A 26,923-nucleotide genomic window follows, 5' to 3' on the forward strand; every position below is an offset into this window, starting at 1 on the left:
CCATTGAAAATCAACATACAAGATACAACAGATGTGTTGTAGAATTTTGTTGTTCATGAATTTGTTAAGTTATGTCTGTAATATGCCTTTTCAACATCTGGCCGGGGACAGATGAAAATGTGCCTTTTAGGCCAATTTACAGATCTATTCAATGAGAATTAGATAAAAATAATTAAATATAAGACATCTTCCCTTTGATGGTATATCTGTGATGCCTATTACTGAAAATGAGTAGCTCATTTGGGGGATACATATTTATTCTAGCTGCCAGTTAACTTAAAAAATGCTCTAAACACTTGGAACACGTTGCATTGCAAAACCTTGTGGACATTGCGGTATTCAAAACACTGCTTACCCACATAATTAATCTCAGCAATGAACAGGGTTCAAAACACCTCGCATGAAGAATGAAGGCCGATGTACCTCTCGGCCCCCTGTAACGCTCTTTTGTATCTTTGTATCTCGTGTCGGTCAGGTGTGCAGACACAGCAGGTGGTGTGTAGGAAGCAGGCAGATCACTCAGTCGCCTACAATCACTTCTGTGACAAGAAGAACAAACCCAAAGAGAAGAGAAGAACCTGCAACACTGAGCCATGCTCCCCATCGTGAGTAGTCTTTTGTTGAAAAGATTTTCTTAATGTGGGATTCAAATGCATTTCTTGATGATTTTGAACCTTTGCTTTAAACTCTTTCTTAACTTCTAATTAGAATTTTAGCATTTGAATATTTGCATTTAATGCTAGTTGCATTAGCTTTCAATTGACAGTCACTGTGATGACGTAGCATTATAATGATATCAGTATAGTGATTGTTCAGGTTTCATTCTACAATCACACTTTGTAATAACTATAAAAAGATACATACTTTACCGTTCATACTTTATAATTATGTCATATTTACTTTTTTTTGTGCATGCATACACTTGTGTGTATTTTAACTGTAATGCTGTCTGTGTATGCGCACTGTGTTAACGAAAAGGCCCCTCTCTGCCGCTAGCTGGTGGACGGGAGAGTGGTCGGAGTGCAGTCGCAGCTGTAACAGCGGCCTGCAGACGCGGGAGGTGTTGTGTAAAAGGAGGATCTCTGTGACGGAGGACAAGGTCCTGGACGACTCGGCCTGTACAACCCCGCGCCCTTCTCTCACTGAGCCCTGCAGCAACCAGAGCTGCCCCCCCGAGTGGCTGGCCCTGGACTGGTCAGAGGTAAGCAGACGTCGGAGGTCTCCCATCTTTGCATGTGGTTTGAGTTTTTTTTAGTAAACTTGAGTTTTCTGCAGAATTCCTCTCAGATGAAACAATAGTTTATTTTTCTAATTGAACCTAAGAAACTCAAACATTTGCCAGAAGAAAGTAAGAGACCCTAACCGGGAAATACACAACATAGGCACAGAGCAGACGCATGAATCACAATGAACATGTTGTTGCGATCATAAATACATATTGTTACACTTGTCGTATGGGAATTCCTTCAGCTGTTTTTAATTGAGGAATCTGTTGGAGTTTTATGGTGGCAAACATGTAAACTATACTTTTAAGACTTCCAACTACAGCGGGCCTGAAAACTCCATTTTCTCTCACCTTACTAGACTTTGTTCTCACAGTTCAGGATGAATTGAAACCAAATTTAATGGTGTCAAAAGTGCTACAGTGTTCAACTTTTCTCTGACGTCATGTGTAATGTAGCAATGGCACACACAGAAGAGGAATTATGTCCAGCTGTCTTACAGGAACTAAGCAGGCTCTTGACTTGGTTTCTTATACAGCTGCTGCCCTCTGCTGAGTGAATTAGGAAGATTTCTTTTAGTATGCTTATGAACGCAATGACCCCCCGCTGCACCCTCCCATCGCCTCCATCTCACTTTCCTCCCGCCTGATGTTTTTTCTCCCTCTTTCTTCATTTTATCGCTCTGTCTGCAGTGTACGCCCAGCTGTGGTCCTGGCTACAGGCACCGTTTGGTCTTGTGTAAGAGGGGGGAGAACGGTGACAACCTGCCAGAGTCCAAATGCTCCAAACATGGCCGGCCCACCTCCAGGGTGCGCTGTAACCTGCAGCGATGCCCTCCCCCTCAGTGGGTGACGGGTCCCTGGGGAGAGGTGACACAGGCTTTTGGTTTATTCTTTGTCCTATTCATGGTTATAGTGGGACATTGTTATACAACTCAATGTCCGTTTTGTACTCAAATACAACCCCCAATATCTTAGTGTTCTGCCAGGTGTGGTCTGGGTCAGGAGATGCGTTCGGTGCAGTGTCTGACCCCCAACGGCCAGCCGTCCAATGAGTGTCTGGAACATCAGCGGCCAGCGGCCATGCAGCAGTGCAAGAGCAAATGTGACCTCAGTCTGCCCATCGGTACAGACAACCCTGAAGGTCAGAGGTCAAATCATTGCTCCTCCTCATGTGTCATAGAAAGAACATCAAAGAAATATTGCTGTCAAGAAAAGTCAAATGAAATTTTACTTAAAAACTTCTAACCCCACACTCAAAATGTAGCAAATGTAAGAGTCTGAGCTGCCAGTGGAGCTGATGAGCGTATGACTCATCCGTTAGTCAGCCTTTTGTCATTGCTTACAGTTGTAGTAAACACAAATGTTAATGCTTATATACAAATTAATATGTTTAAACATTTGTAAACCAACTCCAGTGGAGCACTACATCCTGTACATATCCATTCAAAGTGTATGTTTATAGAACATTAGCATACAGAATAATACATCTTAAAATTACACATATATATATATATATATATATACACAGAATGTGGCATATATGATTTTTCTCAAACATCAAGAAGCTGATTAATTAATGATTTAATCCACAGGCCAAATGTCGGGAGGATTTATGTCATTCCATACAAGTCGTATAAGTCTGAACAATAAAGGTGCATAAAAGTGACAATATTCTTGGTATTTTGATTGAAATCCTGCACTGTTTCTAAACCGATCATTTAAACGCATTAATAAAGCTGTTTCGTGTTTGTCTTCCCTGCAGAGTGTAAAGATGTGAACACTGTGGCCTACTGCCCCCTGGTGCTCAGGTTCAAGTTTTGCAGCCGGCCATATTTCAGACAAATGTGCTGCAAGACCTGCCAGGGACACTGACCTGGACACTGTGAAGCTCACAGCATCCAGTTCCCGGGTCCTGTCCACACTCGCAGTAAGCCTGAAACCCTGAGCCTTGTAACAGCAGCCCTCACACTACCTCTATCAGAGGAGTGTGAGATCTAACTGGGACCCTGTCAGACTGACACCTGGTCCTCTTACTGTTAAGGTGGGACTTTTTTTTCCAGCACAAACCAGAGGACTCTCTGGGCTGAGCTGGGCCCAAAAACAGCCTGAGCCGAGTTTTACATTCCACTGGAGGGAGGGCTGCTGAAACCTGGAGAGATACAGAGAGAGGGAGAGAGTAACTTCCCTCCATCATCTTTCTTTCCAATGGTCCCTCTGTTGTAATATTGTGGTGCTACTATATTTCCCTTTGGCTGCAGGGCTGGTCGCAGTACTCTCTTAAACCTGTATGTTAACAGGCGATATTTGTTTAGTTATAAAATCCACTTTGTAAAGAAAATAGTTTTCCAGATATCTTTGCCCATGAAGAGGAATATCTTATGCTATAAAATGAAAGAATTGTTTCTACGTTATCTAATAGTTGTTACTTGTCCACATTGTTTCATGCCATTGCTTCGTTCCGTATCAATGTATTCATCGAGTCCTCGCTGTTATTCCGCTGAAGTATGAGCAGAGTTTGATTTGCACAGTGTCGGCAGTCGGAGGACTAATGTATTTTACGTTTGACTTGATGTCTCTGTGGAAGCTATAAATGGCTCACTGCAGCAAACGTGCCGTAGTCTTGCCATTTTGGTTAGTTTGCTTAAATGTTATCACCTCTACAGTAAAACATACCTTCGTGCTGCACAGCACACACAGAGACACTGCCTTAGATGGTGTGAGTGAAGCCGGTGCTGACTGACATTGTCAGATTGATGGGTGCTATTTTGTGGCTGCGGACTGTGGCAGCTTGTGCTTAACATTTTCAAAAACGGAACCTTTAGCAGCTCGGCTCAGTGTCATTATCTGAAAATCCATCAGCGCTGTCCTTGCTTTCTGTTTGTTGGATTATTTTTGCCACATGTTACTACTCATTCAACAGTGCTAGTAACTGTTACTGTGAGTGGACAGTCAGTCAGTTGTTTTTCTAAGTTAGAGCTCATTTTAACTTATCTTCCAGTGTGATACTAGCTGACATTTCTGGCCACATGGGGGCAGCAGGAACAAATTGTGAAAACAACATTGACATATCATCACCTTTTAAGTTGATATGGTGAACTTGTTGGCAAACAGTTGCTTACACATCCAGCATTTATGAAGCAACATTATCATTCATCTGGAGTTTCTGGACACTTGTTGAAGTCCAATATTCACTCTCGTTTCGCTCCGTTTTTTCGTCTGCTGAGGAAGCTATCTGACTCTTTAGTTGCTAAATTCTTTAAAACTTCAAAACCCCTGTGTGAGCCCATGTCAGCTTTCGCCCATCTAAAGATAGTAATGTGATTATGTCGACCTAAAGGTCAGTTTTCCTGCTATTCTACAGAAAACGTGTCACCTCACCCAAATTTTGTTAGATGGTTTGGTTATTCAGCAAAAAAAAAAAATGCAGTTTCAGCTGTTTCTCCATCTGTACTTTTAGAAAGGCTGCCTAAGCTGCTCAGAGATCAGTCATCACTGTGACAGCCACTGTGTTCTGATGTGGCCTGTCTCTTCACAAACGTTCACACTCCTGACAACTGAAGCAGCTCTGTGTAATTAACACGACATCATTTCATTGTAAAGAAGCTACAGTTTGTCTTCAAGGAGACTAGCTGCAATGTTGTTTTTTCTTGTGGTGCTTTGGTTTTGATTGGTGCTATTAGTTCACTGTTGTTGTCATTGTTATCATTTTAACAATTGTGCTTTTAATTATTTTTAAATCAATTTGAGCCTTTTGTAATAACACTAATCTGCAGAGCTGGTCCCCTTGCCCACGAGGACCCTCTTTGTGTTCATTTCTATCAGAACATATCCTTTTAATTTGCTGTCAATTGGTTTATGTCCGTCAGTTGTGCCTCAAAATCACCAAAATCTCCAAAATGCCGCTCACCATGCAAATTGTAGGATTATGTAAAGTACTGCAACAGTTTCTGAAGGTGCACTGTACAAAAATATTGGCATTTCCAAGCTAAATTAACAATTTGAGGATTATAAAAAATAACTTCAAATAATTTTTAAGGAATTAAACAAACATTTTGGTTTTTGGAACAAATTTGGGCTACTATGACCGTGAGTTGGATCTCAAAAAGTCAGAAGGTATGTTAATCAATCCATGGGAGCATAGAAATATAATTTAATTTTAAATGTTCATACAGTTCATTTGTATTGCATCAGCGTGTACAGCTAACTCAACCCTGCAACATGTTGAAATTCCATTTGTATAATTTTCAGTTGCACATAAAGTCTCGGAAGATATTTCTTGTTTCAGTGTCTCAAAGGCATTTTTCCTCCGTATCTACCTGTGCCTATAATTGAGGTTTACACTAAGAAGTGAGCCAGTTTTATCCGAGTAAATAAGAGGGACAGTACCGGTAGTTTTTGTTTTGTCACATGCTAATTATAACATGACATGTACTGTATGTTTTCAATACTATAGAAGATGACTCCATTTGCCCCTCATGTATGTCTGTTTGAAAGGAAATATTAAATTGATTAAACATGGTGCATTGTCGATTCTAAGAAATAAGATTTGGTCATTTGAGCCGTCTGTCCTTAGGTTACTTGTATTTGTCCTTAAACGGCACGCGTCAATATCCAGACGGAGGTTGAGATCATCAGTCATCTATTTTTGGATCCGATGGCCTTCATGGAAAAGATGAAGCAAGAACTTCTTCCTTCTGTCTGAATGAGTCTCAGACATCCCTCGTCAATCGGACTTTGATGACAAAAAAGGGTCAGTTGATTGCGTGTATTTGCTGTCTTCTACCCTCCTTACACTCTTTATCTCAAGACGAACACTGTTTCACATGCTTGACCAAACTTGCTAATGTATAAAAGTCTTATTAGTCCAAAATAGCAGCATTAAAAGACTGTTTTGACACTTTATGACTAGTGGTAGTATCACAAAAAGACGTCTTAGTAGACAGCGATAAACCCCACCATAAACAGGTTGAAAAGATTGTTTCCTTGGTTTTTGAGACATCCAACTACTGACAAGTGTATACACATGAGCATATAAATTAACTTATATTGAGACCATGTCTGTTCTCTACTTCCTATTGAGAGTTTAAGAGCGAAACAATCATTAGTGTCACTTTTAGATATTGTTTGCAGGTGCGGTGCTTGGGTACAGGCCCAGGGGCCCCTGGACCAAACCTATGAAGTTACATTTTTGTTGGAAATCCAATCAAATGACCACAAGATGCTAAATGACCACAAAGAAACACAAAATGAGAAACAAACCGATCGCAAAGGGACAAAAAAAAAGACCTAGCAAAATGGCTCCTTCCTACCTTCTTTACTTCCGACCGCCTTGGCGGCCTTAATTTGGATCTCAACTACACACCTGTACACGGTTGTAATACCATATAAACACCTGGCAAAGTACTCCAAACTGCTTCTGTGGTACTTTCCGCTACAGTAGATGTCTACTGACCCGTTCGTGTGTGTACATCCTGCTATGAAACGCAGTGGCCTCGTAGTTACAGTGAGAGAAATCATTTATGCTTTCGGGTTTATAGCCTTTCTAATTACATATTTTCACAGTCTTATACTTCAACAGTTTTTTGACAAAATGAGACTTTCATTTGATTCTTGCCGTTGACTACGCTGTATAGAGACTTTACCTCTATATACCAGCCACACACTGTCACGACTGTTGAAAGAAATCTCAATTAGAATGACATAAAACAGTAAAAACAACAGTTTGACACCTACACACACCCCTGTAAGCACAGTGTACCTCTGCGTGAACCTGCATCAGTTATTATGGGCGTTGGAAGCAGCAGCCTCTCTGACGACACAAACCAAAGTCAAGTAACCACAGCCTGGGTGGAGCCGGCAGCTCACAACTGAAACACCATCATTTGGCAACTGTTTGAAGATAATTATCACTTTGTGGTTGTTGATGCCATTAACTCTTGTCTGCTGCTGTCGAGATGAATTGGATTGACTAATTGTGCCGTTTAACCTTCAGATCTGCTGACACAGACGCTGTAATCGGCCCGTTAGGTCATTCTTATTTCAAACTCGCTCTGATGACTTTAAATACAACAGAAATACAGAAGTAGCAGCTCGACTTTGTGTGGGTGTGGGTGTGTGTGTGTGTGTGTGTGTGTGTGTGAGCGCGTGTGCGTGCAGTTCTTGTTTCACACACTGCATCTGTGGGAGTATGAGGAAGTAACTTTTTGAATGTGTCAGTGGATGTCTTGTACTGTAGGTCTCTGGCTGCTGTTGGCTCTGACCGTCTGACTGCTGTGATGGCTGCAGTCTGAAGAGGTCAACGTGTGGATTTTAACGACACATATACACACACACACACACACACTCTCTGGACAGTGGACACCTGAGGAAGAGAGGAGGCCCGCTGGAACAATGGTACGGTACCACACCTTCATTTGCTATCTCTCACACACCTTCAGACAGCTGTAACGTGTGGTTATGCTTCTAAAACTAGACCTAATGTGTCTTTTCTTCACATACATGTAAGATGATCTTACAGTTTCACCCTTGATGCTTTTGCTTTACAAAAAAAAACAGCATTTTAAAGCTGTTTTCTTTTTGTGAAAGGGACAACAGCGCATGATTAACTACATTTAATTTCAGTAGTTTCCATTTGGCAAGTCATAAGAGGGAATTTCAAGTTTTAAAGTTCGTTTTGACGGGATAAAGGATGTGATAGCGTGTCTTAAAAGGCAATCTCTTCAGGGAAATCCAGCTCCTTCACAGCAACAGCAGAGTGAGTTTCCTCTTTTTCAGGAAGATCCCTTTCATTGAGACTCTATACAGCTCAAATGAATTGATTGCATTGTTCTGTTACTTTGATTTATGGTTGTATTTTAGATAAAAATGTGGATTTTACCTTGTAAAATTTTGACTTAAAGTGTACAGAGAACAAACATACACATAATACATAATATGAGGGTGTTAATGTTCAAATGAGCAGTAAAATACATTATCTTAAATATACCGTGTAGTTACTGTAGTGTAATCTCAGTTTGCGAGATGTATTTCACATTACGTTAAACAGCTTTGGCAGCCCCCCTGTGAGCAGCAGGCAGTTGCAGGAAGAGAACTGGTTGCATGTACAAAGTTTATGGGGTTTCACAAGAGGCAGAGATGAGGTGTGAGAGGGGGAAGTGGACTGCAGGAGAACTTTCTGTCACAACACTTCCTACTCACACGCAGAGTGGTCCAAACTCATAATAAGCTCAAACATGCAGCCAAAAGTCATTGCATTTACATTCAGTCAGTAGATTTAATGGTGAAGATCTCCAAAATGTGTAGATAAATGTAACTGCGAGTGCTTTCACTCAATTTAAAAAGAACCTTGTTTTGAAAAACAGTTTTCCTATAATCACCATAATCATTTAGCTATTTAAAAATTAGATTCACAGGTGAGATGCAGGCAGAGGCGTAATAAAGAAAGGCCTGAGGAGGCTGCTTGTACACAATTGTCCATTTAAATATGACAGACATGCTCACAGTGAAGTAGCAGAGGCAGCGTCTCAGGCAGAAATATGGATGCTAAAGGATCAGCTCACACAGCTTTGTTTTGTATTTTGTGCAGAAAGTTCCGGTTTTATGCAACGAGATTTTTGAGACCTCGACTGGTGTGGCTTCTGCCAAAACTGCAATATGTTAACAGGAATTTTGTTTGTGGTTCTCAAGGCATCAACATGTTTGAACTCACTAGCAAAGTTTCTCTAGTAACTGTTTCGAGTTTTCTAAGAGTAGAAAGTGTTTCTAAAAGGAAAACTGGTCACAGTGACATTAGTGGAGCTTCCCACTATATTATGAATGAATTACCACAACACAACATTAAAAACTGTTTTGTCTGGAAGAAGTTGTTGCTGCATGTTTGATGCTTTTGAGTGCCACAAACAAAATGGCTACAGGTATAGGTGGCTTTTTTTCATATATGTCACAGTCAAACAAACATTTTTCACCAAAAATGCCCTGCAGTAAACTTTGTGCAAACATTTTATGTTTTTATTAAATAAAATAAAACAATAAAATAATTTGTTTGGACAATTAGGACACCACTTTGCCAGACATGCTTCACAAAATATATTTTATAGTAGAGATTTTAAGGAAGTCACTGAGGTAGAAGATGGATTTCAACAGGGAGGCTGTTCCAGAGTTAAGAGGTCAAGACTGTTTTAGGTCCAGAGTAGAAAACGTAGTCGTGGATGAGTGCTGGGATGATCGGGAACAAAAGTTGAAACATTTACGAAAAACTGATTTTATTCCTACACAGTTGATTTCATGCCTATGGTCCTTACACACAAATAGGTGAGTGGTAGACACCATCTGGTCCAAGAATCGGGTCTGTTTGTTCTTCTTGTATGCAGTCAATGGTTCAAACACTATGCAAAGTGAATTTTGGAAGCAGCGCAATTGCATACAAAGTCAATGGAAAGATTCGGTCCGTGCGTCGGTCCAGTGTTCAAATCCACAGGAACGACGTTCAGCTTTCTGTCTGAATGAATATCACGAATCCCCGCTTGATGGGAGTAAATTTATTTATCCTTTAAGTCTGTAATATACACTTTATATAATTCGGGTCAAAGGGAGTGAAAATAAGGATATTTGTAACAGACTGATAGCGTGACTGCTTTTGATTTCACAGGTTTTAATTAGATTTACACTCATACGACTTCTGTCAGAATTTCACAGGTTTTAATTAGATTTACACTCATACGACTTCTGTCAGAATTACCCCTAAAAATGTTGAAATATAAATACCGCTGAATGACGCATACACTGTTAATGACGTAGACTTTAATCGAGCTACGGGACATGGTATGTCTTTTACTGACATATTAAGATGTATGTTGAATCTTTTTTGAGCATTAAAACATATTCTGACATATTTGGTATCTTACATCTTCATGCTTATATGTTGCACAACACACGTTTGTACTGATTGATCAGGTTTAAGATGTCTACTATTTTATGATATTCCAGTAATAAAAGCCTTTGATTTTTTGATTTTCCAGATTTTTTGAGATTAGTGGTTTCATATTACTGTTATTGAATACTTTTAATTCGATTTAGTGCAGAATATAACAAAGCAACAAATTGAAAAAGAAGGGAATTAAGTGAAAGAAAACTCTCTCTCAGCTCTATCAGTATCAGTATGTTTTCCTTCTGGTGACTGTCGGTCTGAGGTGCAACATTGAAGCGCACCTGTAGGCTTCTCCCTGTGCACTCCCTGTGCACTAAGTTGAAGCCCCAGACCACAGCCCAACCACCGTGCCAATGACGAGACCTGTTAGAAACACATCAAACAGACCAGCGTCTTTTAGGGAAAACCAAGCCGCAGGGTGTGAGATCACTTCAGGGCTCTGTGAGAAGGTGTCAATGGAAAACAGTCTGCGGCAACAATAATGCCCTCCGAATAATAAAGACATCGTTTCACAACATATCAATCATTAACTTAAAGCCGTTGTTGTTGTTGTGATCAGGTACTGTTCATATTGACGTATAGTCAGACAGATCACAGAGTTTGGTGGTGCTTCTCTAAAGTGTCAAACTTACAAAATCAGCTCACCTCATCTGTGACCTGTCGCATGGCAACCAGCCCCAGCTTCCTGTAATGGCAACCACAGTTTGTTACATTGTTAAAACACATCTGTGCTGATGCCAAATGTGTCTTTGTCATTGACCTTCTTTATTAGAGACTGTGAGACTGTGAGACTTAGAGATCTGTCTGTCTGTCTGTCTCACTTCAGTTCCATTAGTTAACTTCACCAGTATCATGCGATTGGTCGTGTGTGTGCGTGAGTGTGTACCTCTGTGTCTGTCCACGGCTAATCTCGCATTCTGCTGCAGATAACTACATTATATTTTGGTTGCCCAATTATGGCTGCATGCTCAAGAACCTCTGGTGATTGTGGTGACTAACGCTTTTTTAAAACACCTTTTATTGCGTGTTTTAAACTGCCATTGACTCCTCACTTACTACTCTTAACCGGCCCGTCGACCGGTAGCGGACGCTAGTGATGACGCATCTAAGTGCATCTCTGACCCCTGTCTGCTACTGTTGGGGTAGAACAGCTGTGTTTGGCTAACTGCTAACGTAACTACTAGCACACACACATCTGCGTACCTCTCGGCCGCCGCTCTGTGGCTCACTTTGAATGTTTTGGACGGTGTGTTCGCCTAATCGCTAACTAAACTACCAACATACTGCTGTACTTCATCGCAACACAGCTGCTCCTAAGCTGGCAGACAGCCTGGTGAGTTTAATTTAGTTTTTGGCAAGATTGTATGACGTCTCGTTTACGACGACTTCGAGCCGATTGCCTGCGTTCATCTCCGCTTGTTCAAGTGTGTTTTACGGCGCCTTACAGATCATTGGTTTCTAGACGGGGGGGGGGGGGTTAGCCAATTGTGAGTTGTATTCATTCAATCACGCAACAGTGGTCGTTGCAGACACACCTGCCGGAGATCTGCACACTATTGAGTGCACCTTTCTAGTTTTAAGAGCTTATTTTGGAGTGTGCACTTTAACCTGAAGGCACTTACATTTTAATAAGACACAGATTTAGGAAAAAAACAAGTTAAATTCAACCAGCGGAGCCTGAGATATAATGATTGGGTATCAAGTAGGTCAAACCCCAAAACACTGGATTCACGATAGCATTTTTCTTTTGACCTTCCTTATATGAAAGAAAACAAAATTGCAGTCTCCAAGCCAAGCTTTTTCAAACATACTCCTCATGGCGAGTAAATAAACACTCAATGTGTAAAATCGGTGGTGTGCCCCTTTAAACTTGGTTATATTTCCATTCTATTATTCAACTTACAGTAACTAGAATGGATGTATAAATAAATAATGAATTCAAAGAAAAGCGGTATCTCAACCCCCATAGTGAATTTCTTTCTTTCTCTCCACTTTTGTGTGATCCAGGCAAAGTACCACTGGCAGAGTCAAAATGTGAAGCAAAGCGGAGTGGACGACATGGTCCTCCTATCCAAGATCACTGAGGACGCCATTGTGGACAACCTCAAGAAAAGATACCTGGACGACTACATCTTTGTATCCCACAAGCTGACGTTTACATTTTGTATTTTCTTTATTTAGTTATTTAGTTTTTTTTTATTTCTGCCCAGTCTTGAAATTGGTTGTAGTCACAAATATTGATTTAGAATTCTAACAATTTAACTGCTGGGACATTAGCAAGCTTAGCTACAACGGAAACTAATTGGCAGCAAAACAAGTTTAGAGTATTGTTTAGAGATCCTTGTGGAGAGGAAGTAATAATGTTTGTGGGACAGGAGTTTTTGCCATTATGTGTCAATAGTGTGAGCCTGTCATCAGATCTCAGCCTCAAGTCTGACTTAACCTTGTGTAACTTAAAGGCACCAGAAAAAAAAAAATGATTACCCATTTCCATTTATGTCAAATACATTTTTTGTCCGTAGTCCACTAATGTCCTACACTATAATAATACAACATCCCTCTTTACATAAATTCCCGAAACAAAACACAAAAATACAGTCAAACTATCAACCAAACAAGGGCATAAATATAATGAACGCACTCTTCCTCTTCTGCATTCACTGTGTGACTCAATCACTCACTTCCGTCTTCTTAGAACACAGCTGAACTTCAAACCCATATTTAGACTCAGGAAACAAGTTCACATCAAATATGCAAGCAAGAGCAGCTGATTTCACCTCAAGTCAGACTCCACTGCAGCAACAAGTCATGATTTCACAGGATGTATAATTTTAAGGAACGCCTATTGGTGGATCATCAATCATTAACTACTAGTTAGACAATTTCCCTGCATAGATAAAAACAACTTTAGAGCTGTTGGACGTAAGTCATGGTGGACTCATGACCTAAGTATTGACTAAATAGTTTGTAATGTATCAGCCAGCAGCATTGCCCAGATGCGGATGTCTGTTGGTCAGTCCCACCACTTTGGTTCAGACTGAAATATCTCAACAACTATTTGATGGAGAAGCAAGAAATTTGGTTTGACATTTAAAGTTCATAGAGGATGAATCCTGATGACTTTGGTGATCCTCCGAGTTTTATCTAGCGCCACCATGAGGTTGATATTCAGGGTTTTGAGTGAAATGTCAAGACAACTGTTGGATATTTGCCAAGAAATTTGGTACACACATTCGTGTCCTCACCAGGATGAATCGTAATCATTTTGGTGATCCTTTGACTTTTAATCTTGTGCCATCATCAGGTCAAAACTATTTTGTTTATGGCCAAATTCTTGCAAAATGAAAGACATTCCCATCAACTTCAGCTGTACTTTGTATTTAGTGCTAATAAGCAAATTATAACTGACTAAATTAAGATGATAAACTTGACTCAATTGATTAATATAATGACAAAAGGTATTTTAATTTCATCTGTTGCGGCTATTTATCTCTGTATTTTTGTTGTTGATCAACAATGTTTGTTAATGTAATTAATTTATGTAGGAAAAACAACAGAATATATTATATATCAATCTTTAAGTATCAAATATTGATATTCTTATTGGTCTAAAAAGCACAATAACTCTATTGGAAACGTCCCATCCTTTGGTACCAGCAGTAATTCACTAGCCTATGTTTCCACCATGTTCCTGAACTTTGCCACTCAGACATACATCGGCCCTGTATTGATATCAATTAACCCGTTCAAACAGATGCCCTATTTCACTGACAGAGAGATCGAAATGTACCAAGGAGCTGTAAGTAAAATTCTTCAGCATTTTATCGCCATGTCCTGTAACAATATTATGGTTCGCCTTGTTGTTGTTTACTCCATTACTGTAACTTTCTCTCCTTCGTCTCTGTAGGCCCAATATGAAAATCCACCCCACATCTACGCCTTGTCTGATTTCATGTACAGAAACATGATGATCGATGGAGAGAATCAGTGTGTCATCATTAGGTGATCACAACAGCCCTGTTTTTCTTCTCACTTCGTTCGTTAGTGTTGGTAGTTTGAGTAACTTTTAGTTGGTTTCTGGTGTGCTGTCTTTTTATTTCATGGTATTGTGGTAGCGGTGAGAGTGGTGCTGGAAAGACAGTGGCTGCCAAATACATCATGGGTTACATTTCCAAAGTATCTGGAGGAGGATCGAAAGTTCAGGTAGAGACAGAAAGCAATGACTTCAGACTTCCTGCAGTGTGCTGTGTACTGTTGGTGCTTTTGTTGTGTCTCACACTGTCACTGTGTTGTTGTATGTGTGTTGCAGCATGTAAAAGACATCATTCTACAGTCAAATCCTCTGCTGGAAGCCTTTGGTAACGCCAAGACTGTCCGCAACAACAACTCCAGTCGTTTTGTGAGTGAGATCTTTACTTCCCAGCATGCAGACGTGACATGATTGAAATATATTTGGAAATGTGCTTTGGTCCACACTGAACTATCTCAACAACCACTGGATGGATTGTCATTTTGCACAGATATTCATGGAGCCCAGAGGATTAATCATAACATCTACTGAGTCTTCCATTAGCGCCACCACGAGGTCGCAGGGCTGATTGCATGACTGTAGACTATTGGTGTTGTTTTCTTTCAAAGAGAGAGAATAATTCAAGAACAACAGAAGAAATCTGACAACATAGACCAACCGAGATGAAAACACCATCTCACCAACAATGTGGACGTCCGTAATACTGAATGCCCAGTAAATAAACACCAAAAAATTGAACAGAAATATATTAAAGACTCAACTACTCAACTCTGATTACCTGTGTTTTAAGTAACTAATAAGAAATAACAAATACAGTTTATGTTATCCAAAGAGATTGTAGATCCAAAGATCAAAAATAGAAATGTAAACTACTTTGAGTGTTGAAAGTATGCAGTGAAAAGGGTATATAATGTTATATATAAAAGTATTTAGGAGCCAGCTGGTGTGTGATTATGGCAGTTCATTGCACTTCAGAAGTATTCTTCATTTCATCCCCTCCTATTTCTCACCAGTGGGGTTCTGAGGCTTTAATTTCACACTTATAAACCACATCACTGTGCATGTGTTTAGCTTTAGAGTTTCCTGTCACTGTTGACGTAGCGTTGAGTGGTTTTGTGTTCGGTTCAATGCAGTTAGATGTGTTCGGACTATTTTGTAGCTATGCCAGAGCAGCAGTTTAGGACATTTTGATTTTATCTATGCTATCTTTATTTGCTTGTATTTATTGTTTAAAAAGGCTTTAGCAGTGTGTCAGGATCATCGGCAACGAGGGGAAATTCCTCTGCTTACCCTTGTACTTTGCACCTGCGTTGCCATTTTTTATCTACTGACACCTGTGATTTTTGCATCTACCAGGGGAAATACTTTGAGATTCAGTTCAGCAGAGGCGGAGAGCCAGACGGTGGTAAAATCTCAAACTTCCTGCTGGAGAAGTCGAGGGGGGTGAGCCAGAATGAGAACGAGAGGAACTTCCACATTTACTATCAGGTCAGAGGCTGAAGAGAGGCGTGCACAGTCACAGATTAGTCACAGAAAACCAGCCATCCATACTGTCCAGTCAATGTCAATCAATAACATGCTGATGAAATGGAACTATTCCTCATATTGTTGGTGCCCATTGGGATTCATGTTTAACTGCTCTTCTACCTGCACTGTTGTCTTCCAGATGATAGAGGGCGCCAACGATCAGCAGAAAGAGGCCCTGGGCATCATGACCCCAGACTACTACTGCTACCTCAACCAGTCTGGGACCTACAAGGTGGATGGGACCAACGACAGCAAAGATTTCCGAGAGACTATGGTACATATACAGTATACTGGAGAAAATCTGTATTAGGAGCTGAAATAATCATATTTTGTAATGACTGGTTGTGACACAGGACTTTAATTTGCTTATGATCATCAAATATTTGCACTGAATGTCGATGTCACTGTCTGCTTTTGTGTTGTGGTCTCCAGGAAGCCATGCAGGTGATTGGGATCCCAGGCGACATCCAGACTCAGGTCCTGCAAATCGTCGCAGGCATCCTCCACCTGGGAAATATCAGCTTCATAGAGGCAGGCAACTATGGGCAGGTGGAGAGCACAGACTGTGAGTGCCACACATGCACAGACATCAGGCACACATGGATTCACTCACCCATGAAGGTGCACAAACATTCCCACCTGACGTATAAAATGCCCCATTTTCTCCCAAATGGATGTGAGTAAATTAGAGCTCACCATGACAAAGCACTCCCATGGCAGACATGGCACTGATAATTGATAGTCTGTGCACATCAGTACTTTGTTTATCATCGCCTGTGCTTGCTGCCTGGGGATTCCCTACAGTGTAGATAATTGGTGTTTACACCTCTCTAGTATTGTACAATTTAAGCTACTGCAGACTTTATTCAGCTACGTCTACATCTACTGCAGAAAGATACATTCTCAGGCAATATGTGCACTTTCAATTTTGAAGCGCAACATATCTGAGTCTTTATTATTAGCCTCATTTAGGCATAATACATTTGTGTGGATTAAAAATAGTTTGCTTTTGTTTGCTCTAGTGCTTGCCTTTCCCGCCTATCTGCTGGGCATTGATCCCAGCCGTCTGCAGGACAAGCTGACCGGCCGGAAGATGGAGTCAAAGTGGGCAGGGAAGAATGAGTCCATTAATGTGACCCTGAACCAGGAGCAGGCCACCTACACGCGAGATGCCCTGGCCAAAGCCCTCTATGCACGACTCTTTGACTACCTGGTGGAGGTAGTCAAACCTTTTATCTCAGTAGTAAAAAAAAAAATGAAATGAGGAAGCATCCTGTTTTTACTGAGATACCTACACAAGTTGAGATAAATCTGTATTTTTTTATTTCCCTTCTGATTTTACCCTGTCTGTCTTCTCCAGGCCATAAATAAAGCCATTCAAAAACCACATGAGGAATTCAGTATCGGAGTACTTGACATTTATGGCTTTGAGATATTCCAGGTTAGTCTCCTGATAACTTGCAGGTCCATAATATTTATAGGCTGCTGCGAAAATAACAGATGTTAGTTTTATAGACGGTGCAGCACAGCAGGATTTGTTTTACTGTGGTGATAATGTGATTTTGACTGGAATGACTCTTCCCCTGGCAGAGAAATGGCTTTGAGCAGTTCTGTATCAACTTTGTCAATGAGAAACTGCAACAGATCTTTATTGAACTGACTCTGAAGGCTGAACAGGTAACTTACTTTTGTCTTCCTTGTCTCTTAACCTCGACACTATGCTGGGCAAATGGGGTTCTGTTTTATTTGATTTAGGCTAAATATGGTTGTGAATATTTAAAATCCACTGTCTTTAAAATGTATTTCAGTCTGTTCTCCTCTATGCTCTTTTCTTTCTATGTCTGCTAAATTTCTCTCAGGAAGAGTACGTTCAAGAGGGCATCAAGTGGACTCCCATTGAGTACTTCAACAACAAGATTGTGTGCGACCTCATTGAAAATAAATTGGTAAGCTCTTAGCTGCGTCACCCTAACCAAGAGGCCAACAAATAAATAAATACAATTTGAAGCGGTTCAAACAAGGAAAGAAGTGTGCATGTCCTGCAAGGGACCAGCACTAACTCGGGGCTCTGCCTATAAAAAGTAGCATGTCTATGATTCCCAAAAACAAAGTCAGGAAAAAAGGCAGTACTCCCAAGGTCAAAAACAGCAAAGAATATCACCTCATGTGAAATACCATGTGAAATGTTTGTTTTGTTACTCTGTTTTTGTGAAACATAGACGAATGTTTTTATCTGACTTTAATGGTTTTGTCTATATTTTAAATAGGACATAATCAATATATTGTTCTTGTATTATCTACTTAACACCAAATAATGACTCTATTATGTATGTTTGATGAAGGGTATTTCTTGTTATTCCCAGACACTTTCAAATCAGTTGCAAGTGGTGATTGTTTATAGTAAACTTCGTCCAAACCATCCTCTCCTTGCAGAACCCTCCCGGCGTAATGAGCGTGCTGGATGATGTGTGCGCCACCATGCATGCCAAAGGAGAGGGTGCAGATGGCACTCTGCTGCAGAAACTGCAGGCCGCAGTGGGAACACATGAACATTTCAACAGCTGGAACTCGGGCTTCATCATACATCACTACGCTGGCAAGGTAGGAACATGAAATATGTCAAACTGACTCTCCAGCAGCAGAAATACTATAGATAGATTATGTATTGGATTTATTTGAAACAGTAGTGTTGCTGCCTCTAATTGTTGGCAGATGTGTGTTATGATTAAGGTTTTAGTGACACAAAGAGGAAGTAGACATGTTTGTTGCTGCATAAACACATGTGAAGCAAATAATCTGACAACATTCTCTCCTAAATAATAATGTTTGCCTGGTGTATTACGTTTATATAGCAGTTATAATGTTATAATGTCGTCTCAGGTGTCGTACGATATCGCTGGTTTCTGTGAGAGAAACCGGGATGTGCTGTTCCCTGACCTCATCGAGCTCATGCAAAGCAGCGAACAGTAAGTCTCTTACATCAGGAGTTCTCAACCTTTTGTAATTTAAGGCCCACTTCTGATTGTTGAAAACCTTCCCAAATAAATTAGAAAAAAACCAACATGACAAAAAAAAGAAGGATTAAAAGTAAACCGGGCTGTAAATATGTGACGTCACCATCAGCTTTAATGACCCAAATGTTAGAATGTTAGCTAGCTGACAGTGGTGACACTGATGATGTGTCGTGTGAGCACAATAAGATATAAACACAACTACCTTTGTAAATGACCCAATGTAAAATTGAATCTAACCATTTGGAAGTACCTATGCAGTACACTAGATGGTGCTCTGAGGCCCACCAGTGGATAGCTGCCATGCACCTTTTCTGGGGTCACTTATGGAATGTTTAATAAAAATCCTTTGAATTTGTCTCTACAGTAACTTCATCCATAGCTTGTTCCCTGAAAACCTCAACACAGATAAGAAAAGCCGGCCAACCACAGCCAGCTCAAAGATCAAGGTGAGACTTTAAAGTGAGATTAACCATGAACTAAAAGCTTAAGGTCCTTTGATCAAGATACAATGAATTTTGGGTGTAGCAATGCATTGATCGTGCACTGGTGTTTCCAACAGAGACAAGCTAATGATCTGGTGAACACGCTGATGAAATGTACTCCGCACTATATCCGCTGCATCAAACCCAATGAGACAAAGAGACCGAAAGACTGGGAGGAGAGCAGGTCAGCATCCTCACTGTGACAAATGAATATGATTACACTCAAACCACACTTCTTGATGAATGGTGGTATTCCATCTGTTTTTAGAGCTAGACATCAGGTTGAATATCTCGGACTGCGGGAAAACATACGTGTAAGAAGAGCTGGATTTGCGTACCGGAGACTCTTCGCTAAGTTTCTGAATAGGTGAGTTTAATCCTTGTTGAAAGGATGCATTTTTTTCCTTGCGTTTGTACTGGAAGAAGGACACAGTTCAACATACGACTTGTCGTATCTAGGTATGCTATTCTGACAGCTGAGACATGGCCATGTTGGAGGGGTCCAGAGCAGCAGGGGGTCCTTCACCTCCTCCGGTCTGTCAACATGGATAACGACCAGTACCAGATGGGACGCACCAAGGTCTTTGTCAAGAACCCTGAATCGGTAAACAAACTTTTTATGTACTTCAGTCTGTCCGTTGTATTTTGCCTCCATATAACGTAATTAAATACATTTACTTAAGTGCTGTACTTTAGTACATATTTGATCTACTTGTACTTGCAAGTACTTGAGTGTTTCCATTTAATGCTACTTTATAGTTCCACTTCAATTCAGAGGGAAATATTGTACATTTTACTTGACTACAATAATTTACAAATTAAGATCTTACTTAGAAAATATGATGAGCTTATAAAATGAATTATAACATTTACTTACATTACTTAACAATATATAATGTAGTTAAAATCAGCTTCACTTCATTTCTGTTTTTTTTAACAACGAACAAAGAAAGGTTCTAATTAAACTTCAGCAAATCTCTGCAATACTATAGAAAATGAAGATATTCCGAAATAAATGACAAATATAAAAGGACTTCATATTTGTCGTTCATTTCTGAATGTCTGTCGTGCCCAATGCTCCACAGCTTTTCCTGCTGGAGGAAATGAGGGAGAGGAAGTTTGACACTTTTGCCAGGATCATTCAGAAATCCTGGAGAAGATACATTGCCAGGAAGAAGTATGAACAGATGAGAGAGGAGGGTGAGTTATAAAGACAAAATGCCGTTGCTCTCAAAGTACACATGTGGCGCTGTGATTCTGAATGTTTTTCCATCGTTGCAACACAGCCTCAGACATCCTGTACAACTCAAAGGAGCGGAGGAAGAACAGCATCAACAGAAACTTTGTCGGGGACTACCTCGGCCTGGAGCAGAGGCCTGAGCTGCGACAGTTTCTTGCCAAAAGGGAGCGTGTCGACTTTACTGATTCTGTCAACAAGTTTGATCGCAGGTTCAAGGTGAAGCTTCATGAAGCTTAAGTTTAGTTTTATAAACATTTGACCAACAAGAAAATGACTGATGTTAGAGATGTGTAAAAGTCTTTCCCCTTTAAAACAGTTATAAGTAAGACTGCCCTTTGTGGACTTCTCCTTTCTGGCATTGCATGAAGTTCTCACTTCTGTTTTTTCCAGTCTATTAAGAGAGACTTGATCCTGACCCCCAAGGGCATCTATCTGATTGGTCGAGAGAAGGTGAAGAAAGGACCTGAGAAAGGACTGATAAAGGAGGTGCTGAAACGAAAGCTGGAGTTTGGAAGCATCACTGGTGTCTCTCTCAGGTAGGTCTCCAGGTTCACAGAGATACATTAACCACAACTGGCAATAGTAACATTTGAGGTTGTGGAAAATAAGAGAACTAGCATGTTGCGTTCTCAGTCAGTAACCACTACGTGATAAGTCACTGTTGCTGCAAGAGTAAATATAGCAGATAAACATATTCTGCTGACCTGAGAAGTCACAGAACTGTGTCTTCTTTGTATTTCTTTATCAGCTAAAAACTTTCACAAACATACATTTTTAGGTAATTTTTACTTTATTTCAATATTCCCATTTTATGCTACTTTATACCTCTACTACACCACAAACAGAGCATAGTATTGTTTATCTATTACATTGACCTGCAAGGTTATAAAATACCTTTCAGATTACAAAACTATATACAAAGCTAATAAAATACACCATTTTTCTACGAAACGAGTACTTTTCCTTGTTTACGTATGTAAAGTAAATGTAGCTGATAATTTCTAAAGTAGGATTTTAAAACTGAAACCTAAACTCTTTTAGTACAGCCATTATAACTTCAACTTAAGTACAGCTTGACACATCTTTAACATGTTTAACTTTAGCTATTACTGCCATTGAAAGACACTTCAAAAGTTCAACATGGCAGCCTTGGCAGCTCTTAATGGTCTGTATTTTTGTCTTCAGTACGAGACAGGATGATTTCTTCATCATACATGAGTCCCAGTACGACAGTCTGCTGGAGTCCAACTTTAAGACTGAGTTCCTCAGTCTGCTCTTGAAACGCTACGAGGACGTGACCAAGAGAAAACTGACAATCTCTTTCACTGACAGGTAGAGAAACCCACATGCCCAGACAACATATATTTGCAAAACAAACTGGAATCACTAACCCACTTTGTTCCCACACAGGTTGGAGTTCAGAGTGAAGAAGGAGGGCTGGGGTGGAGGAGGCAACAGGGTGGTGGTGTTTCAGAGGGGGCAAGGGGACCTGTCCCAGCTCAAACCTGGAGGGAAGACCCTCACCATCACAGTAGGGGACGGTCTACCCAAGTCCTCCAGTAAGTTAAACGAAATAATCGTGACACTGCAGAGCCTTTAAATAAAGAGAAGCAAGGCAAAACTTTACAGAAAATGTAGTTGTGTAGAGATTCTTGTTCATTTGAATGTTAATTGTAACCAAAGCATGTATTTCATCAGAGCCGAGCAGGAAGACTGCTCCACAGTCTCGTGGTGGAGGGAGAAATAATGTTGGCAGCAGAGGTAAAGTCACAATTCTAACTTTATTTCATTGTTATGTTCAGTATATTATCTGTATATCTTACTTAAAGTGATAATTTACATGACCCTTTAGACTAAAACGTAAGTAAGTACATCTACTCAAGTACAATTTGTTGTTCTTTGACTATTTGCATTTTATGCTTTATACTTTAAACCCACTTTTATATTAAAATGTTGAACTTTTACTCCTCCACATTTATTTGACAGCGATGGTTACTAGTTGCTTTGAAGAATAAGGTTTTACATAGAAAACGAATGTAAAAGATCTTGTAAAATATGAAGGATTGTTATAATAGATTAAACTACCCAACAGTATATAAAGTGGTAGAAATGAACTTTACTTCAACCAGCTACAACTAAATTGCAGCATACACATTAATGCATCATCGGTAACAATCCAGTAATAAACAACTGACTGGAGTCATTCTGCCTGGATTAAGAGTACTGTTTACTTTTGACTTAATTTATAGCTACTTACTTAAGTAAACTATCTGAATACTTCTTCCACCACTGACAATTACAAACCCACTATAGAATTTAAAATTCTTAAGATGATATCTGATTAATATTTCTGCGAGGTTTAATAAGTCTGGAGGTCGTTTGGGTTCAATCTTTACTTTTATTATACTTTCCCGCTCCTTAGCGCACCAGAATGGTGCACCCAAATTTTCCAGAGCCTCTCCCAACCAACCATCAAATGTCACATATTCCTCCCCGCAAAAACACGGGCGGCCACCCAGCACAGCTCCGCCCAAACTGGGCTCCCAGAGGGCCCCCAGAGTCCCGGCCCAAAACCAGCACAACCCGGGGAACTTGGACTTCCTCAATGTGCCTGACCAGGGCATGTCAGGGTAAGGAAATATCACCTCGTGACATATGAAAAAAGGGGAAGGGGAAGGAAGGCATGATCACAGCATGTGTGGGTGGAGCTGATTAGTCACAACAAAATCAGTGCACAGAAGCTTCACGAGTTGTCAAGGCATGTCAGGGTGAGGCTCGACACATACTGAGCCCAAACAAATGAATGAATTTCATTGTGAGAGAAATAAACCTGTTTATAAAGAGTTGAAGTTTGGCCAGGGTATGCTTCAAACTAAGTGGTTTGTTTAGTGTTAGTAAGTAGGCCCTACTATGATCTCTATGCCTTAAATGTAAGGATCATTTACAGACGGTCTCTCCTGAAAGGCATTCATGGTATTGCACTCGTTTTTACACGAAAGGTAACAAGTTGTGTGAAGAATTAAAAAAGAGAGCTTGAGTTCAGATTGTTCACCTGGCTAATCGATGCTTGAAGTGGCATAGATGTTGTTGGTTTCTGAAGGTTACTGATAATTGTCCGACCCCTCATTTATTATGAGCTAAAGGTCTTTAGGGAAATGGTGTTTGTTAAAGTCCCCTGTATCAGAAATATTAATTGAATGACTTGAGATCATTTTACTATCCTTATCTAGAAATATGAAGTGTCTTGAGCAAGGTTTTGTTCCCAGGCTGGATTTTTAGTAATTTGTGTTATTACAAATGTTGATGTGATCTTAAGTGTGTGTGTTTTTAAATCCAAAGTTCTGGTCTGACTCAGCTCTCTATTTATTTCATTTACAACTTAATAAGAAACTATTAACATAAAGCATTTAAAGAGTTCCCTGATGAAGATATGCAAACCTAAAAATGTTCTCTGTGGTTTGACTCTCCCTGTCTGACCATTTAGCCCCAAAGAAACTTCACGAGTCCGTCTCTTAACCGGCTCTTTTTATCCCTTTGCCAAATTGCTCTCTCTTTGTAACAGGAAGCAGAGGAGAATGAGTTTCGGTCGTCAACCTCCTCCGGCTCCTAAACCTCAGCCTCAACTCCAGGGGCCCCGCTGCAGGGCGCTATATCAGTACATCGGCCAGGACACGGACGAGATCAGCTTTAATGCCGACGACGTGTTCAACCTCATCAAAGAAGGTGTGTGCGTGATAAGAAAGCAAGATGAAGCGTGAATAGAGATCAATATAAATCATCAGTACGCTCTAAAAGTATTGATCTGATAGATTTGAAACAGTGATTCATGATGTTTATCTCTAATTATTTATTTTCTCTGTAGATGCATCAGGCTGGTGGACTGGCAGGATTCAAGGAAAGGAAGGTCTCTTCCCCGGTAACTATGTGGAAAAGATCTGAACGGGGCTCGGTCTGTCCCGCTGGACTTTGTGTCTGTTGAGCAATATGTGTATTTTGTTGAAAGTAGCAAATACTGTTTGCTAAAGAAACTGCCTGGGAATTCTTCATGGTTGCATGTTAGACGTTCATCCATAATGGAAACTGTTTGGACCTCGCTGATATTAGGGACACATATATATTGTTTGTAGGAGCAGAGCACAGAATACATTGTTGTTATGGTCACGACTGTTAAAACACAGGTCCACCGCAAAGAGCTGCTCGGGTTTCATCTGTTGTCATTCTGAATGATAGCAAAAATATCTATCTTTGACTTCACTGTTACTCCCACAACACCTTTCTTTGAGCCGTTACTTTCCTAAGAAAATGTCAAAGACCTGAAAATACGGCATTGCTTTTTGTTGTCTACAGAGTCTATATTTTCCCTGTTCTCCAGAGCAATGTCCAATACTGCTCAGTATTTGTGATTAAGACAACGGCATGAAATCAAGTAGTAATAGACATTTGAAAATATATCGAACTTGACTGTTATGTTTGCACCTTAACACACCTGCTTCAGACCAATCAAAGACATTGACAGAGACAATACTTTGGACCTCACTGAAAAAAGTTATGATTATTATTACTAATATCATTATTGATATTTCTTCACCTCAGTAAAATAAATATATTTTCATTTTTTTACCTCAAGGACTTTTGGACTGGTTTGGTGCTTTCATCAGTAAGTTATAAAATATTTCTGAATAACAAAAAAGAGAGCGGTGACTTATTAACTTTACATTTTGCATTTTTCTTTTTTAATGTGTGGTTGATTTTGTAAATCAATGTAATTTCCTCACTGTCAATCAATATTTGTTTTTATATGGATAAATAAAAAGTTTTACAACTCTTTACAAGTTTTCTCTTTTATTTTACATTGTAAAGTCTTTTTATAAAGAAGACATAGAGAGAGGAGACACAGCAAAAATGATTTTTAAACCTAGTTTACAAAGGAAAATAAATAATAAAAAGGAAAAGTGCCATTTGAATCTAATGTAAAATATAAAGCATAAATCCAAATATGACATTGTTATAATACAAGTCGTGTGTATATCTGTACAGATGTATTGTGAAGATGCACAAAATATGTTTTCTGTTGTTTTAGAGCTTGAATGTAGCACATTGACAGGGTTATAAGAAATAATATACTGTATATAGATATATGTTTAATTAATTGCAGTGTGAATAAAGATATTTATTCAAAATGTGTAAAAAACAGTCAAATCACAGTTAATTTTAAACTCAGAACACGGTATTGCTTCTTATAAAAGATCTGAGTATATCTTCCACGCTGTCTAATTGTGTAAATATGATTAATATCATGCAGAACTGTCATCTTTCAAAATAAAATCATGCACACACGCCGTACCTGCTCTTTAGCACACTCAGAATGCTCGTGCATTTATTTTGAAATGTGCATGGCTTGAGTTGGCCTGAGCCAGCGGCGGCAGGTGGACCGGTTGAATCTCTTTTCTAGAGACAACCTGAAGCTATTGTGTCACCTGTTTTTATATTCAGACCGTTTGTTCCATGTCCTTCTGATCTGTGTATTTGAATAACAATTTAACAGCAAAAACTACTCCTAGGCACTGATTATTGAGTTTTCAGCACTGGTATTGGAGTTTAAAGTACTTTTGACCTCACTTTATAGTTTTTCAACAGTGTCTTTATTAGTAGTGTTTTTCCCTTTAAAAGTTAACCTTAATTCGGGTAAAGGTGGGTACATTACAGACATTTTACCTGTCTGACTTGTTGGCCCGGAGCTGTAAAACCGTTCAGCATGTTGAGTTTTGACGTCACAGTCTCGTGCAACAGGATCGGCAGCGTTTCGATGCACCTGTTATACCACCTGGAGCAGAGCACCACTGACGGACTGGAGGCTGGGGCAACAGCAGCATGGGAGGTAAGATCCATCCGTTTCTGATAATAAAACCATAAAGTAACAGGTGTTTTTTTTTTTTTACTAAGAATTAATTACACTTACATGAAACTTTTCTAAGGGTGTGAAACTGTCGCACCTTAAATCATAGAATATTCCAGTTGATGTTCCTGTTGTGACTGAGTGCAAATGTTGGGATCAGTAGTGAGTTTATTGTGTCCTAGTGACATATATCAACATCATAATCCCATAATAATATGTCTGTGATGTACTATAACCCAATATTGAATCAAGTCATATGCACTGTATTCTATACTGTTTATACTCTGTGGCTACTTTATTAGGTACACCTGTACAGTCAATACAGTAATTCATTACAACAGTTTTGCCATACCATGTTTATGGTCGGAAATGAGTAAATTCGATTTTTAATCACCCTATATTTTAGTTTTGTTGAACTGGACTGCATTGTATTGAGAGGTGTTTTTGTCCCCCCTATTTACATACATGGGAGGAGCTGATTATTATTCATTGTCCCTATGAATATTAAGCATTTTTAGTTAGGTTTAACTACATTTGTTATCACATCACAATGATCACACAGTTAAACCCTGTAGTGTTTCAT

At 39.7% G+C, this 26,923-nt stretch overlaps 2 protein-coding genes across 2 annotated transcripts in view; both read left to right on the forward strand.

Moving 5' to 3' along the window:
• The window catches only part of adamts10 (ADAM metallopeptidase with thrombospondin type 1 motif, 10), a 33,968-nt gene extending 30,871 nt beyond the window's left edge, over positions 1-3,097 (forward strand). The window contains exons 21-25 of the mRNA XM_076088659.1: positions 476-605; positions 997-1,201; positions 1,916-2,092; positions 2,201-2,366; positions 2,988-3,097. Coding sequence (XP_075944774.1) covers positions 476-605; positions 997-1,201; positions 1,916-2,092; positions 2,201-2,366; positions 2,988-3,097 — 788 coding nt within the window. The remainder of the gene's footprint in view (positions 1-475; positions 606-996; positions 1,202-1,915; positions 2,093-2,200; positions 2,367-2,987) is intronic.
• Positions 3,098-7,113: 4,016 nt separating this feature from the next.
• myo1f (myosin IF) lies at positions 7,114-25,276 on the forward strand. The gene is made up of 28 exons (XM_076088285.1): positions 7,114-7,618; positions 12,159-12,287; positions 13,861-13,950; positions 14,059-14,153; positions 14,267-14,354; positions 14,461-14,550; positions 15,538-15,669; positions 15,848-15,982; positions 16,141-16,273; positions 16,731-16,927; positions 17,069-17,149; positions 17,299-17,385; positions 17,568-17,654; positions 18,142-18,309; positions 18,589-18,674; positions 19,087-19,168; positions 19,282-19,388; positions 19,473-19,571; positions 19,664-19,808; positions 20,290-20,404; positions 20,491-20,660; positions 20,835-20,980; positions 21,630-21,776; positions 21,855-22,003; positions 22,143-22,205; positions 22,867-23,074; positions 24,007-24,167; positions 24,307-25,276. The coding sequence occupies exons 1-28, from the start codon at positions 7,616-7,618 to the stop codon at positions 24,381-24,383; spliced, it is 3,270 nt and encodes a 1,089-aa protein (XP_075944400.1). The 5' UTR covers positions 7,114-7,615; the 3' UTR covers positions 24,384-25,276.
• The last annotated feature ends 1,647 nt before the right edge of the window (positions 25,277-26,923 follow it).

The sequence above is a fragment of the Anarhichas minor genome, unplaced genomic scaffold, assembly GCF_050575085.1.
Source record: "Anarhichas minor isolate MPS153535 unplaced genomic scaffold, ASM5057508v1 ptg000010l, whole genome shotgun sequence".
In the NCBI taxonomy this organism is placed as follows: Eukaryota; Metazoa; Chordata; class Actinopteri; order Perciformes; family Anarhichadidae; genus Anarhichas; species Anarhichas minor.

Excerpts from the sequence above, each read along its gene's own strand:
- myo1f (XM_076088285.1), top strand. Across the intron at positions 19,169-19,281 it reads CAGCCAGCTCAAAGATCAAG|AGACAAGCTAATGATCTGGT; the intron begins GTGAGACTTTAA and ends TGTTTCCAACAG. Across the intron at positions 20,981-21,629 it reads ATCACTGGTGTCTCTCTCAG|TACGAGACAGGATGATTTCT; the intron begins GTAGGTCTCCAG and ends TTTTGTCTTCAG.